Source organism: Panthera pardus, unplaced genomic scaffold (assembly GCF_024362965.1).
Source record: "Panthera pardus isolate Hobbes unplaced genomic scaffold, ASM2436296v1 HiC_scaffold_13, whole genome shotgun sequence".
Lineage (NCBI taxonomy): Eukaryota > Metazoa > Chordata > Mammalia > Carnivora > Felidae > Panthera > Panthera pardus.
This window is the reverse complement of record NW_026526688.1, coordinates 127,099,017-127,116,337: the sequence shown is the minus strand read 5'-3', so window position 1 is coordinate 127,116,337 and position 17,321 is coordinate 127,099,017. Positions and strand designations below refer to the sequence as shown.

Below are 17,321 nucleotides of genomic sequence, written 5' to 3'. Positions count from 1 at the left end.
AATAATATTAAATATAATGCAATATACCTAAAAAGTTAGAATATAACTTTTAAAGTACTTTACACTGACCATCTATGAAAATATGGGTTAAGCAAAGTAAAATTGTTTTCATAAAATTGTACTATTATCAAATGATCTAACTCTTGCCTGAGAATTTTAATTAATTACACCGAATTTGTCCACCATCTTTGGTATAAGTATACCTGGAGGGTTTTTTTAAAACATGTATCAATATACATCCTCTAATCTAGAAGATGTTTGCATTATGAAAGAATTCTCATTGTGAAGTACCTACTACTGTAGCAGCTTTTAGAAATAATAAATTCCTTCCACATATTTAAACTGTTAGTCAACTTATGAAAACTTCAGTGTTTATGCGGATGTTCATGAGAACATATTTGCATTCAAAAGTTTCCTTCTCCATAATCTTCTGTCTCCTAACGCTGTGCCAAAGATACATATCACAATCATTATCCATTTACACATAGTACACACTTCAAGATCCCACTTATTTTAAGGTTTAGTTGTCAGACTCAAAGATATTAAAATCACAAAATGCGTATAACATGCTAAGCGAAGTAAGTTTGACTTTATGACCCTTTTTCATAAACATGCATTTGAAAGGTCTGCACGAGAAGATCTTGTATTGTTTGAAGGGTGACTGTAAGCCCAGATGGTCACTGCCAGTTTCTCACTGCAGAGTGAAAGAATTTTTCCCCTTTACCCTATAACCCAAATATCACACTGAGCTTAAGGATGAAGCTGACATTTTTAAAGATCACCAAAAGTGTTCTCTTTCCAATTGCAATTATGCCCTCCATCTCAGTGGGAGCCATTGTCAGGGTCTTTTCAACTCTCCAGCATCTTTCTGGCTTGCCTTCATTATCCTGATTATCTATTCATTTGCTGCCCAGCACTCATTTTATGAAAGATCATGTCTGCCATTTCTATAATGAGTGCTTGACTTTTACTGCCAGCATAAACACATAAAATATATAATAATTAAAGTTCACTAGTCACCAAAGTCTTGAGATCCATCATGTTGCTAATTTGATTTTTCAAGCAATTGCTTCTCTGTGAAAGAGGTTGATTTTGCCCCCTGAGGCAAAGCGAGACTGTGGTGCAAGAGGCTGACTCTAAGCTAGAAGGACTGATCTGATTGGGTACCACTCACTGCAGCTTTCAGGTTCATCTTCAAAGAATGACATATCTGTAAAGTATGACGATTCTTAGAGCCGACAAAAATGTCATCAACATTGGAACATAAAAATTGTTTTAAGTGTCACACATTTTTCAAAATAGTGAAGTGTTATCTAATAAATAAATATTTACCTTTTATGGGCTACTGTTTAAACACTAAGGAAAATTTTCATTAGGATAACTATGGAAGTTTGCATCACATAGATTGAAACTTCACAATAGGTTGACATACACTGAGTAAGGATAAGGTTTTGAAACACCACTTCCTTATTTTGAACACACTGCCTTGTTTTGATAACATTGGCAAAGTCCCCTGAGTGCCTCATGAGAATGAATTCATCTGACGTTTATTCTAATCGCACAGAGATTAATGAACTCATGCGATATTCATGTGGCTCTCTGGAGACATCAGGATGTGTAACACAAAGTGTAATGTTTGTAAATGGATACAATGGAATATGTGTTAGCCAAGGAACTTGAGTCATCAAATCCTCAGTTAATAAAGCAGCGGGAAATAAGGAGGCAGCTTCCATTATCATGGGGGGTTTTGTGGAGGATAATAAAGATCTTGACAATGTATTAAAAAAAAAAAAAAAAAAAGAGCAGAAGCCAAAAGACCTGGTTTGAGAGCTGGCCAGATCAATCACCAGCCTTGTGACCTTGGGAAATTTCACTTCACCTCTTAGCCTCAATCTCCTCAGCTTTAAAATGAGAATTTAATAACATCAGCCCTCTTAAGCCTCTTATAGGAATAAGGAGAGGGGTGTGATCAATCAGTCATCAAATCAATCAATCAATATAATTCCTCCCTCACGAAATTATTTTAAGCAGTAAATCACATGATATGTAATGTTTTTGATAAGTGCTTCATGAACTTTGCAGCATTATACATGCCTTTACTATTGCTATTCCTGTGGAAAATAGATTGGAGAAAGTTTACAGCTTATTTCCCCTACACAGAAAAAATGGGTGCCTTAAGAAGACATTACTTACTACATAAGGATGGACACTGTTTTCTTAATAAGAAAAGCAGATGTGACCAATTAAAGATGTTACTGAATTATCTTTTCTTTAAATTTGAAAGTGAGAGACCAGGTTTGAAGCCATGCAGGAAACTCGTCTTTTTCATGCAGGTCTATGACATACAGCAGTCCTCAATAATAACTGAATGTATAATTAAGTCCAGGTCTGTTGGTTGTGCCCTGTGGTGGGGAGCCAGGCAGGTCACTCCACATCACTAAGCAGGAATCAAATATGATCTCATCTCCCAGACCCCTTCCAGTACCAACATGCTGTCATGCCCATAAGTCGTCCATAGTAATTTCTACCAACCCTGAAAAACTTCTCGTTAGTTTATAGTACTTCTAGTCACAGGTTGTTAGAAACCATTTTTATATATTTTGATTAAAAGAAACCCCGCCTTTTCTGCTTCAATCTATTGTGTTACCCATTCTCAGTAAATCATAGTCACGGCCTGAAATTCTCTTAGTATAATATTTGTTCACCTCCCTTTGATCTGAAGATAAAGCCTCCATTGCCTAGAAAACGATTCAGCAAATACAGACCTCAGAAGACAAATGCAACCTGATCTCAAATAATCAAGGCAGTCATTCATTTGTAACATGGGTGGTCCCAGTCTTGGGGTATAGGTTCCAGATGTCTATTCCAGGATAGTCAGAAAACCAAGGAAATCCAAAACTCACTTGAACTATTATAGTGCCATCATGAATATAGAGTATTACCTCAAATTCATCTCTGTACTCATTTAAAGGCACACACATATTAACAACAGGCATGACTACATATTAATTATTATATATTATTAATACATGGTCAAAAGCACTGGGATGACAGTCAAAATCTTTGGTTTTAAAACAGACTCTGATGCTTTCTCATGATGTGACTTTGGCCAAGTCATTTAAGCCCTCTGAACTTCAATATCTTTGTCAATGAAATGGAAATTTGTTGACTTCATAGAGTTATTTGCTACGGGGCTCCACAACAGATCAGCAACTACAGCCAACAGGCCAAATCTGGCTCAGGCCTGTTTTGGTAACTATAAAGGCAGAGTCACATGGTTGCAACAGTGTCTGGCCCTTAACAAAAAGGTTTGTTATTGCCTAAACCTTTATAAAAAGGTCCTCTGGCCTAAAGAATGATACTTATAAGCTTATTTGAAGTGCCATATTCATCTATGTGAGATGGTAGATGATGTTAGTGGACCAGATCGAAACAACGGCGTCTGGCTCAACTAACTGAAAGAATTAGTTAAAAGTCCAATTTAAACAAAGGAAATAGCTTCTAATAGTCTGCCTTCAGTTATTTGGTATTACTGAGGTATTACATGTTATCAAGAAATATCTGTTGTATCTAATGCTACTAACCAGACATTAAGACATTTTGCTTAAGAAAATAAAAAACGACTGATGCCCAGTTCGCAGGAAGTTGATAAAATTCGTTTTCACAACTCTGATGTTCAAAGACTGGTATTGGATATGCCAGTCAGAGCACCACTACACTTAATTGAATACTAAACCTGAATCTTTGAGAAGTGCTTTTGCTTCAATCCAAGTTTACCAGCATTTCTTCAGCCCAGAATGAAAGAAAGGACAAATGAAGGAAAACCCATTGAGCTGACATTTTTCTGAAAATCGTGTGCATGCTATTATTAATTCTTTCTCAGTAACCATGGAGAGACATTTTCGTGAGAACCCAGCAAATGAATTTAATAATGTGGGTATTCTGGGCCAAAATAGATCCACTCAGTGTCAAAAATACTTCTGTTCAGTTATTCCCAAATTTCTTTCTCAGTGTTAAGTGACATTAAACATTAATAAGTAATGAGACTCTATCCTACATATCTTTTTTAAATTTTGGTTACATACAGCGCATAACCATATAACAAACAGATCAGATCGATGTTTTTAAGATATTAAAATGATGTTTTTCACCCTCACCAATTTCTAGTGTCACGTTGCCTCAACACTTCAGATTGAAGAAATGCCAGCTGGAGGTCTCAGATCATAGATTTTCTGTCATTATGTAGCTTCAATTCCCTTCCACTATGACAGGCCAAGAAGTCTGAAGACCCTGGGTATAAGAGGGATATCCAGAAGAGAAAAGGAAAGCTATACCTCCTCTGGCCAGAGGTTTCCAGCACGGGGCAGGGGGCAGGAGATGGGCAGGTGAAGGGGCGGTAGCTGGACCGGAATGCATGCCCACAGAGGGTAGAGGGTTCCTTACCTTAGGATCTCTGACAGGAGTCATGGGGCCTACCAAGCTCTTCACCAACAGAGGAGACCTCGGGTGGTGGGAAAAGCCAGAGCTGCGGTCAGGAAAAAACAAGGGTTAGGTCTTTATTCCCAGGCCTCTCTTGCTCCCATGTGGTGTGAATGCTGAGTTACAGCACATGCAGCACCTTTGGAGCCCTCCACAGTGAAGTGACAAGATGACCCCACAGTGCTATCTGAAAGCTAAAGAATAGTTAGGGGCCGCATGAACAAAATGGCAGAAGCTGAGAAAGGTGTATAGCACCCCAGAGGCTGAGTCAGCAGAGAGGAGCCCACATGCCTTAAAGGAACTGAGAAAGACGTTAGCCAACATTGGCGGACTTAAAGCCTCTGCCCGCTTCACCAGTAGTCACCAGTTCATATCTAAGGACTGAACCCAGGCCCATCATACCTAAAATGATTGCTGCCAGAGCAAAGCCAAGGACCAGCAAGAAGCCAGCAGCTCCCTCCTCCCAAGCCTCCAATGTAAGGGTTATAATGTCATTCTTTAAAAACCCTGATGCCATCTTGGAAAAAAGCAAGGAAAAGGGGAGGAAATGGAAGGATTGAGTAATTCTCTCAAGTAAATTGAGCTAAAGCTAGAGTCATGTTAACTTATTAGATCAGATTAAATTTTAAATCATATTGAGCTAATTTTAGTTTTGTTCCCACTGCTCAGCAGGCCTACTCCTCCCGAGGAAGATCGATGAAGTTCTGGAGAAAAGCTACATTTTCAATAGGTTTAGAAGAAACCTATTGGTGACAATTTTACTTAAGGTCTAACAAATCTCTGAAACTGACAGCATTCTTCTCTAAATAGTTACATATCAGAGGCTGTATAGGGGGAAATGTGCTGGAAGACAGACCTGAATTGTAGCCCTAACTCAACAATTTACTCTATGTTAGTCACAAAAAAAAGTCATCCCATCTCTACAACAGTGCTTCCCAATTGGTGTATCTTAGATGATGTACTAGAATATTGCTAAAATATTGATCCCTTCAGCCCTCAAAACAGACAAGGCATGTCCCCCTACCTTTCATCTCAGGCTACTCCAGTGTGCTATATAAATTGTTTTTTTGTGTGTTGAGTGTGATAATTTGGGGGAATTGTTGTTCTATTTGACTCGGTTTCTCCTCCATAGAATGAGTGGAGGGGGAAGTGAAGAGAATAGATGATGTCCTCTCTCACTTCTGTTCTAGTAGTTTATGCATCTATGAATGTAGGGAGAAAATTCTAATTGCAAAAAGAATCACAGGAGGAGTTCCTACACATATGGCCTGAAATCAAAATTCCTGCACTTAATTTTTTAAACTCTCTGATTACCTCTAAATTTGTTCCCAGCAGAAACAACTGAAAAGTCAGGTGTCCTTTTTCTCAGATAACCAGTATCTTTTTACAGCTCAGCAGGAATTTACCCACGGGTAAGAAAATTAGAAAGGAATCCACAGACTGCTATGGTATTCAAAGGCAAAATCAAAGCTACTTACGTGGGATCAGAAATTTGCATTCATCTTTCAGCAACCTGTTTCATTATAAATAATTTGAAAATCAGTTTCTAGAGCAGTGATTAAGAATTGTAAGTGATCAATAATTAGTGTAATTCTCACACACAAATGAGGCTGTTGTATCTTCAAAGTAAGTAAAAAGCTTTTCAAGATGAACACCTCGAATTTGTTGAATATTTTTATTTGAATATGAAAGAAGAATCTTCTGCTTCCCCACTCACGTCTCCTGAAATTTGCTCATTTATACCAATAAAGAACTCAGTGCATGCAGAATTGATCTATTAACCATTTTCAAGTTGAAGCTCGGTTTTATGGACTGCTAAAATTTTTCTGTTCAAGGGGATGACAAATGTTTTAATACTTTTGGACAAAAGAAAGGAATGCAATGTTCTTGTCAGTGAATCAATCATTCATTGATTCATCTGGGAATATAACTCTCCATTAAGAAATATGTACCGGAACAGGTCCAAAGAAAGAATGGCTGTCACGCATGCGGATAATAATAATTCTAGCATTTGAGTTGTGGTAGCCTACTAAGTGCCAAACAACAAGCAAGATGCTTTTGTTTATGGCTTCATGAGTTTTCACCATAACAACTCTCAAAAGTGCGAAGTACTGCTCTCATCACTCTGGGGTAAAAATGGCAGGAATTTTTTGGACTACACTCCAAGAAGAGGTTTTACTTATCCAGTTGTTCATCATGGTCTATTATCCAACTTTCTTTCTAATAGTTTAAGTTTATACTTGACACCTTTCAAACCCACCAATTAACTAGAATGACAAGAACACATTGCTGTCTGTGAGCAAAGACTGCCATCTTGTGGAAATTACAAATACAACAAAAACAATTATTCCGTGGGACTAAAGATCTGAACATGTTAAGGATTGTGCAGCTAGATTCTTGCATTGTTATACACACCCATACACACACACACACACACACATCAATGCTAATTATAATTAAATACAAAACTTTCCTTTATGTGTGATTCAAGTTTCATTTAAAGATGCCAGTGCCTTTGAAATATATATATATATATATATATATATATTCCTCATTTATTAAAGGGCTCATCCAATTTGTCTTTAAGGCAATGCATTAGATTTTGCTAAACTTTCTTTAATCCTCAAATGGGCTTTTGTTAAATAACAAAAAGAAAGGTATAGTTACACTTTTCTAATGGAATTTCCAGGAGCATCAGATTATGTAGCAAGAATTTATGGCAGAACCCTGAGCTTAGAAAACACTTTCCTTCCTTCCCAACATTTCTATTCCATGCCAGCCTATATTCCTAGAATCTGTTGTGGGCTTAACTGAGGGGTCCTATTGTCCAGTCGTTCTGTCTATCCCCCAAAACGGGGTGTCCATGAAATGCCTCAGTTACCTGTGCTTCCTGGTATCAACCAGATAAAGAGATCTTTGTGGTGTGATCATCCTTGAAGGCAAGTAGAGGAGTCTGCTCACTCTTTTCCCACAGTAATTCCTACCACCCAGCTTGCTGAACCTAAAAGTTCTATAATTAAACATATTCTTTGGATTTAAGGCCTTTTGCCCCATTAGCATCAAAATGGGTGTCATAGAGTATACTTCGTGTATACTTCAATGATTATGTTTAAAACCAAATTATTTTTCAGGTGTGAAAATAATAAGGACACATTGTGATAACGATACCACTGAGGAGAAAGAGTAGGCAATCATTGGTTCCCGAATGAACATGTGACTGCATGAAAAGATAAATTAACATGAATTGAGGGCATTGAAAAGAAACAATATCACAATGTTGCTCAGGCCATTCTGGCTGAATGTGCAGTTGTGGTTTAATATAAATTTTGACCCAAAGAAATACCTGGTGTGAGATCATTCTTTAAATACTTACTGAACAGATAGATGAATAGGAAGGTATCTACAGATACCTCTAATGTCAAATTTAAGAATATGTTTTTTTAGAGATGACTAAATTTTTCCCTCAAAGTATTCAATGGTGTCTGACTACCTAGCATCTTTAGGTAGGCAAATAGCTAATGGGTTTGCCAACATTATTTGAATGTATTTGTGGATAGGCCAAGCAAGCGAATTTGATGCTGTGATTACAGATGTGTGTGATACCTCACACCATGCTACCAGTTCCCACGAGTAGTTGTTTCTTTGGGTGAAAGCACTGTTTCTCAAGTGTATTCCGTAAAACTCTAGCTCCACAAATTATTAATATATATTATTAGGGAAGAAAACAATGAGGAAAAAAAGAAGGAAAGTCAGAGAACTATGGGAAATGCTAAGTTAAACAAAATCATTCAAGTTTTATTTTCTACGGGTCTTCCTAGAACCTTTAATAGACTGACTTCTCTGTAAGTTGCTGAGAGGGTGTTTCTCAAAGTTAGTGACCACAGAACCCTTTTCTTGCAGAAACCCCTCTAGGTACTAGTGTCCCACAGAACACACTTGTAGAGTCTGGAAAATACAAATGACTCTGAAAAGAGGGAAGAATAAGGATGAAAATGTAATCCATTAGTATTCACAATCATTTTAGTAAATTCAATGAATCAAATTAACTGCACTTTTTGAGCAACACCCTGAAGCAACAGACCTTTAGACAGATCAGTATCAAAAAAAAGGAGAAGTCCAGGTTGTGAAGGAAACTCCAGAGCAGTGTCGATCCTGGAGTGTCACCTGGGGGTGCTGGGGGTGAGGCTATGGGAACAGCCAAAGGTGGATGATAAGACCATGTCTCCATCACAGCCCTTTGGACTGGTTTTACTCTTGTTTGACTCAAGTGGAATGTTGACTCCACCCCAACCATTATCTTTTAGCTCATTCTTATAAACCCCTGGATGACATGAAACCAGTAAAAAGGCAATGCGTCACCAAAAGAGCATTTACTCCTTCCAGACAGACATCATTTTTCTCTTTAAAGTTTTAAGATGTCTTTCCCCAAATGACCAAGACCCAAGGCAAGAGTACTATTTAGGTCCACATATCCTAAGGCTAACTATATAAAAATTATAAATTGAGCTAAAAACGCTTAGATAAAATATGTTCAATCCTCTTACCTTGATAAATACACCTCCATGGCCCTTAGAGGCCAGGTTTGAATTTCTAGTTTGTGGCTAGCTAGTTATATATACTACACTGACCCAGTGGCCCAGGGAGTTGGTCCCCGGCCCCCTCTCTTCCACCTCCAGCTCTGTCCTGCACAGTGAAGGATCGCCCACACAAAGGTATATAACCCTGAGTTTGTACATCCAAACTCAGTCCACACTCTCTAAACACCACTCTATAGACCGATGATACCCTTGTGGCTATGAGATTCGCTCTCAGGAGGAAATATTGGGACAAACCTTCCCAGCTCCTGAAGAAGCACTCTGAACTGTTTGGGTGGGAAATCTAGCAACCGTGAGGACGGTACACACGCTCGACCAGCTCATGGCCTTGGCCCTGACCGTTCTCACCCTGTGAGAGGGGACACAGTTGGAGAAAGGCCAGAGGTAGGCAAGAGTATTTGGAAATGAGAATAAAACCTCTATGAAAATCACACTTGAAAAAAAGCCTCAGTGTTTGCAGCTAGCCCCAGATTCTGGGGGGGGAAAGAAGACGAAGAAGGGTATTTCTTATCTGAATTTAACTACTTCTAAAAGCCTCTGGTCATCTTTTCTTCTTGTTCTCCAAGGTAAGATTATTTTCCCCTTTGGCATTGAAAGGGAAACTACATCAGTTGTGTGAAAACCCAAAAATGATGTATTTTATCAACTTCAAACTTGTCCCAAGGCTTTCTCCCACACTGTGTTAAATAATAGAAGACTTTTTAATTGAATTTCTTTGTGTGTAGCATATGCCAGGCGACATTATGCCAGCATCTTGCTCTAAGCAGCAAAACGTTCTTCATAAAAGCATTAAGATCCAAAGCGTCATTCTGCATGTAGGGAAGGGACACAGAACTGCAGCAGCTTGAAACCACATAAAAACAGTGCCTCTGAAATGTAATTGTAAAAACACATTGCAACAAAGCAGGAGGGGAATATTCAGACTTATAGAATAAAACCAAAAAAAGAAGAAGAAGGATGGGGAGAGGAAGGGAGGGGAGAGAGGGGAGAGAGGATCGCCTGTGGCCCAACTCGGTCTATAAAATCAAAGCAATAACGTTTTCAGTGTCCTGGCATTCCTTCTGCAGGCTACTCTATACATTCATTTCCCCTTGACAACCACCATCCTTTAGAGGTGGGGTTATAAATGGATGTGTTGTGGACCAAAGCAATAACCATGTCTGCAGTAACACATGACTGTGCTCTTTACCCCAAGGATCCTGGAGCTTCAGCAGAATGGTGACATGGACATCCTGAAGCACAAATGGTGGCCAAAGAATGGCCAGTGTGACCTGTATTCCTCAGTGGACACAAAGCAGAAAGGAGGCGCCCTGGACATAAAGAGCTTTGCAGGAGTTTTTTGTATCCTGGCTGCTGGAATTGTCCTCTCCTGCTTTATAGCTATGCTGGAGACGTGGTGGAACAAGAGGAAAGGCTCCCGGGTCCCATCAAAAGAGGTACTTGACTGAGAGCTTCAGCACTAAGTTGAGCCAACAAGCAGGTTGTCTTTCCAGGCAGGATTAATCACCAGAGAGAGGGTAATGGGTTGGGGGGCAGTCCTTATTTCTTCTTTCTTTGAATATTGAAAATAAATTTATGAAATATAAAAAGTGGTGATGCCAATACCAATTTCTGTTTTAGGACATCCCAGATAAATGAAAAGGAGGCTTAGTGTTTGAAAGACTGACGATTTCATGTGCCATGAAAGGCTTTAACATTCTGCCAAATCTCAAGATAGACTTTAATTCAGTGATTTTCTTAAAGGTTGTGATTCCCTTGGCCAGTTCACAAAGATGCTTAACACTTTATCTCAATAGGTTGTGGAACTTATAGGTAAATTACTTGTGTCTCTAAGATTCAGCGTAAGAAATACAGCGCCACAGCAAAATAATCGTAATTTGTCTCTTCACCACCAGTGACTCCTTCCCTCTGTATATAGACCTATAGAAATGATCATATGTTTTTAGCTCTTTGATGGCTCTAAGCTTAATAAATCCATTTTGTGGATCACCTAGAATTAAATTTTTAATAAAATAAAATTAAAATTTTTTCAGAGATCTGAAAGAATAATTGCAGAGTTATACACAGTATCTCTTTGAAAGTGGCATGTGCCTTGTTTACATCAAAAATTATGGAATTTATAAATGATCAGAGAAAATAGGAAGTTAAAATAAATTGCTTGATTAATTTATCATATTTCCACTGGATGTAAAAGGTGAAAAATTTTTAAATAATGAAATTATATTCACTAAAGTTTCACAAATTGAAATGAAAAATAACCTGAGTTTGCTGCATGGTTTGATTTGCTGGATAGTTTCAAAGGACATTTTTAAACTTTCTGTAACTAGACTTTGACTAATTGATGGTTAGAGCGAATCCTGAGAAGATCTGCTTTAATGCATAAATAAAAATGACTTCCGATTTGCATATGAATGTTTACATGTTAGTGTATTCTTTCAAACAGATTTTTTTCTAAAGTAGTCTGAGAATTCCTTTCTACCACTTTATAGGCAAAATTGATCAGCACCATTTATAAGGAAAAGCTCGACTTACCAAAGATAAAACTTAGCTTTCTACCTATCCAAATGATCATACGTTCTCAGTTAGTGGAATATGAACTAAAAATTAATCAGGTTTTATTGTAGTGTTTTCTTTATGGAATAAGCTTCTGGTATCTCTATTGACATTGATTCAATGCAAAAGACCACATTAATGCAACATTATAGCTGAGATTTCATATTCTCAAAAATCTGGAAATTAAGGACTCCCCAAGCTCCTTATATTTTGAATTACTATATATAATATTAAATTTTTGCATTATTATATCTGTTGATGGATGACTACATTATAGTTGCTGTGGGAACCATAAAATTATATCTCCAACCCTCTAAAGTCTCAGTGATAATATTGCATTAATAGATATTTTTATTGGATTTTGAAATGAGAAAGGAGAAGGAAAAACAGTGATGCACATCAAAATATTTTTCACTGAGGAGCACTATAATAGCACAATGAAAAAAATACATACTCCATTCTAACTCATGACAGCTAATCCAGATCTATGAACAAATATTTTCTCTTCTTATGATTAATAGGTATTTTTAAACCCTCACGAAATTAATTTATTGAACTTGGCTATAAACATGACTGATAAAAGACAATTTTTTTTTCTTGCCAGTTTTATTTTTCAAACATTGGGCTTTAATGCTCACTTTTAGCGAAAATCCTAAAGGATTTATGAATTGCTTTCAACATCAGAAATAATGAGATTTTTACTTCCTTTTTCTTACTAAGTACCTTCTTACTAAGACTCCATTAGGTTAGCTCAAAGCATCTTTGATCTAGAGGCCATTTAGCAAAAACTTGGCCCAAAACCAAAGCTGTCATTCACACCTCATGACTTGAAGATGTCTCTAAAAGGTCTCACTGACCTCACAATATTGCCTCATTCAGGTGCTGGATAGCTTGAGCGTGGTATGAATCGAGAAATTGATTCTTTTGTGTTGAATGTTGCTCTTTCTAAATAATCTCACATCTCTCTGGCCTAAAGAGAAATAACATGTTAACAGTCACTAACACTTTAGTTTGAACTAGCATATCGTATCACTTAGCTCCAAGAAAGGAAAGTTAAGATTAGGAGTGAATAGTGGAAAAGAACAAAAATCCAGCTTGAAATAAGACACCCTGAAAAAGGAGGAAGCATGTGGAAAGAAGAGGTGTGGTGGGGAAGTGAGTTGTTAAAACCATACTTCTTATTTGTATTTTGCCTGGGTCTGTCCCTGATCTTATAGAATGCAATCACCCATCTACTGTTCCCATAGTTTTGTAGTTGCATGTGACATTTATAGAACTTCCAATGAAAGAAAAAGATTTATGATAGGTAACCTTATCTCAGAGTCATATTTGTACCCCCAGAATCTAGCACAATGCCTGGCTCATATTAGGTGCTCAATAGATATATGTTAAATGAATAAACCCCGAAGTTCAGTTAATTACATATCATGTTTGCTGAACTTTTTTTTTTTTTTTTTTTTTTTTTTTTAACCATGGAAGCTAGTACTGATGAGAACCTTATCTTCTTTTTCTTCATCTCCAGGATGACAAGGAAATTGACCTGGAGCACCTCCATAGACGTGTAAATAGCTTGTGCACAGATGACGACAGCCCCCATAAACAGTTTTCCACCTCGTCAATTGACTTGACCCCTCTGGACATTGACACTTTGCCAACACGACAAGCACTGGAGCAAATCAGTGATTTCAGGAACACTCATATTACCACAACAACCTTTATCCCAGAGCAGATCCAGACTCTTAGCCGCACACTATCAGCTAAAGCTGCCTCTGGTTTCGCTTTTGGCAACGTGCCTGAGCACCGAACTGGCCCTTTTAGGCACAGGGCACCTAACGGGGGCTTTTTCAGGAGTCCTATAAAAACAATGTCATCTATTCCTTATCAACCAACTCCTACCCTGGGGCTCAATCTGGGTAATGATCCAGACCGAGGCACCTCCATATGAGCATCAAACAGAATCTCTTCACTGTTTCTTTTGTAGGACTCCCTTTGCAAGGAGCGACTGTAATATTGTGGGACTAACATGGATGTAACATTATTTTTCGAGAAAAATCAGGATTATTAGTAACAATTATAGTTTTTTCTCGCCACCTTCTCCCTCTTCTCTCTCTTCTATTTCTTTCTCCTTTGTCCTCTCTTTCTGTACATTTCCCTCCACTTTTTTTCATTACTCAACTTGTTCCCCCAGAATATAGTATACTAGGATCCTATTAGTCCGCTTTTCATATACTGTACTTCAAGTATAGGAAATGTGCACTGAGTATACTAAAAGCATATGCAGGATTAATTTCACATAAAGGCCTCTTACGTAACATTTCTCTATTTTTAAAAATATAATTGCAATAACTTCAGTCTTTTTACATTCTTCTGCTGCATCCATACAATGCTCCACTGCTGTTGAGTGTCCTTTAACTGTGGACCAAAGGCAACCCCTGCAGTGTTTATAAAATAACTTAAAGACCATTCAGGCCACATAATATGAGAATGCAATTTTGTAGGATTACAAAAAAAGCCATTAATATGCCAGTCAAGACTACAGTTAAAACTACTCTTGCACTGCAACAGTGCATATGACCTTTATGTGATTGTACAGTATTACAAGTTTTTTCTTATGTACAGTACACTTTATCATATGGCAGAAGCCTCTATTGTGTTAAATAAATTAGTATCTCATATATATATACATATATATGCACCTATATAATGTGTATATATATTAAAGGGCGGCCATTGCTATTGCAATTCATTTAATAAAGCTTTAGTTTGAAAAAAAAACAGTATTGTATACAGGAACTATGTATAGTGCAGGGGGTCTTTTCAGTTAGAAAAGGCAGGTTGCTTTAATGTTATTCTGACTCGCATTGTTTGCCAACAGAGAATATTTTATACTTTTGTTATTAAAACATCCAGGGCGATTTAATATTTGTTCCTAGATGTAACTCATTTGAATAGGTTTTGCATTTGTTATTCAGCAGTGTATAAAGCTAACCTTGATAATTTTACTTTTAATTAATTATCTCAATGGAAAATGCTATTAGCTGGACCACGTCCACAGCAGCACATAGAGCTCTATAAGAGTTTAAACGTAGATCATCGAAGGTTAATAAATCCTCTTCCAAAGTAGAAAGCCAATCAATACAACTGTAGTTGGGGAGGGGTGGGAGCCCTTAAGAAATATTGATGTGGCCTTAATTACTGTCCTACATTATCCTAAAGAAGAAAATATAATGACCAGACCGGGCTCTCGACTTAACCCCCCTTTTTATTCAGTTCTATTTGGAGGAGTTATGTATTTTTTACATTAGTGCCAAGTGTATAGAAGGATGACAGCAAAAACAGTGCCTCTTTGTGCACAACCCTTTTAAAGTAGCATTCTTACCTGTTAGAACTATAGAATGAACTTTGTTTGTAATCCTTACATTAAAATGTGGTAAGTAGGAAGCAAGAACTTATCCTGTGTTTTTACGCAGCCATACACTTATTTTAATCTAATTCATTCCGTAGCTAGGATTGATATAGGAATCAACCTATGTGATTTGCTTTAGGAGAAATTAAAAGGTATATTCTTAAGGTATATTATATTTTGATGCTAATTCTGTTCTGGGGAGCATCTTGTACTGTCACTGTTTTTGTACTAAATCTTCAAATATTGTCTACTGTGTAAGGCAGAAAAATTTCTTATCATGCAACAACCATTTTGTTTCCAGGGTGACAAGTACCTAAGTGCATGCACAACTTGTTTTCCCTTGTAACGTTCATGATCTCATTCCCAACTCTGATTTGAAAACAAAACAAAACAAAAAAATACTTTACAACAAGCTATATAGGGGCATACGAGATGTTGCAGTGATTTTAGCTATCGACAAACTGTTAACCATGTACAATATTTAAAATAGGCCTATTTTGATGTATTGCCTATTATACAAATACACAAGACACTTTTTGGAGGCCTCAGTTATGAGTGGCAGAGCTTTCTGTGTATAATTTGTCTAAATAATTTGTCTAATAAAAACGTTTTCTAAACTTGCTCTCATACCATTGAAGTCTTAACTATAAGATTAGAAAATGCCTACTCTCTCACAGATCAACCTGAAGTTTTCTAAACACTTATCTTGAGTTAATTCAAGCATAAAACACGTTAAGCTTTACTACCAGTACTATGCCAAAATGAATGGCTCTCTAGAAACAACACTATGTGATGCCCTAAACCGATAAAAGACTGCCTTTCTGCTATTTGAGACAATTTGAACCGACAGTATGTTTGTTTTTCTTCACATATATTTCTATTTGTGATGTCTCTGTGAGCACTTTTGGGGGAGAGATTTATCCTGGGCCATGTAAACAATGTAACCATTATAATAATAGCAGGGCGATGGTTTGTCACATGAAAGGAAAGAAAGAAAGAAAAAAAAAGAAGAAAGAAAGAAAGAAAGAAAGAAAGAAAGAAAGAAGAGAAAAAGGAGAAAGAAAGAAAGAGAGAGAGAGAGAAAGAAAGAAAAGACAGGGTAATTATTAAACTTAGAATTTATGTATTAATAATTGCTTTGCTGTTAGGGAAAGATTCATCGTGCTGAATCTATTAATTTGAAAATTGACTCCAAGATTATTTCTAATACAATGTTATTTTCCTCATTTGAACAACAATATTTTTGTCTAGCATTTAACTCACTCAATGAATATATATCTGAAAACATATCTAATTAGACCAAAATCTTTGCTGCTCTAAATTTCTATTAAAAGTGATTTTTTTGATGTTGGGATTATGAGGAACTATACAGAGCTAGACTCTCTGGTTTTGCAATATAAGATGCTGAGAAGCTGTGACTTGCCCAAAGGTTTGACAAATCTAAGGCTTAATATTGGGTCTTATTATTTAACTCTGCCATGCTTCAGTTATAGCCACAGGTCATCACGGGTTGTAAATTCAGGGACAGCTCAGAGACAATGCCTCCAAGGAGTCCTCTGCCCAAGCCTAGGATGCAAATCTCTAGGAACTTTCCCTCCTGCCTGGGGCCACTTAGAGCACCTGAATCACTGCTCCTTTTACAGATGGGAACGTGAACACCTCAGGCTACTTCCCCAAGGTCATAGCTTGAGGCTGAACTCATGCCAGACCCAGCTTCTGTCCAGTGGTACTTCATTTACCCCATTGTTTGCTTGGTTCACACCACTTACAACAACCTTGCTATTTCAAAACAAGACAAATACCTTATATCCACATAATTTTATTCTTTTCAGATGTTGATTTTTTTTTTCCTTTGGTGAATCACTAAAAGAACCGGTTGTCACTTTCAACCACCTCAGAATTTATGCACAGGTTTTGGGTCAATGAAACATTAGAAAATTGTAAGACCTCCTTTCTTCTCTCATACATATCAAGCTACAGGCAATTTGTTGTTTTCTTAATTATGTTGTTTTTCATCTCTTTTAATTTGGGATTGGTTGTCAACTGAATAAATACTTTTAAAAATAGACTTTGCTGAATGGTACTTTGCTTCATCAATTAAAAAGAAAAAAAAAAAGATGAGAAGATCCATTTACCCTACATAATACCTTACAAGCCACAAAATTGGATAACAAATTATTACTACTTTATAATCAGAAATTTGGAGTGGAAAAACACATTCTGGATTATAAGTATAGTAAATAAGGCAGAGCTAAGAACTTTTGTACAGGTAAACGTACGTGTTATCC

General features: G+C 37.1%; 1 protein-coding gene across 2 annotated transcripts in view; it reads left to right on the top strand.

The window, feature by feature from the left end:
• The window catches only part of GRID2 (glutamate ionotropic receptor delta type subunit 2), a 1,432,440-nt gene extending 1,416,780 nt beyond the window's left edge, over positions 1-15,660 (top strand). For both annotated transcript variants that reach the window (XM_053901394.1, XM_019464250.2), the window contains exons 15-16: positions 10,270-10,510; positions 13,150-15,660. In XM_053901394.1, the coding sequence (XP_053757369.1) occupies positions 10,270-10,510; positions 13,150-13,572 (664 nt within the window). In that variant the 3' untranslated portion in view covers positions 13,573-15,660. The remainder of the gene's footprint in view (positions 1-10,269; positions 10,511-13,149) is intronic.
• The last annotated feature ends 1,661 nt before the right edge of the window (positions 15,661-17,321 follow it).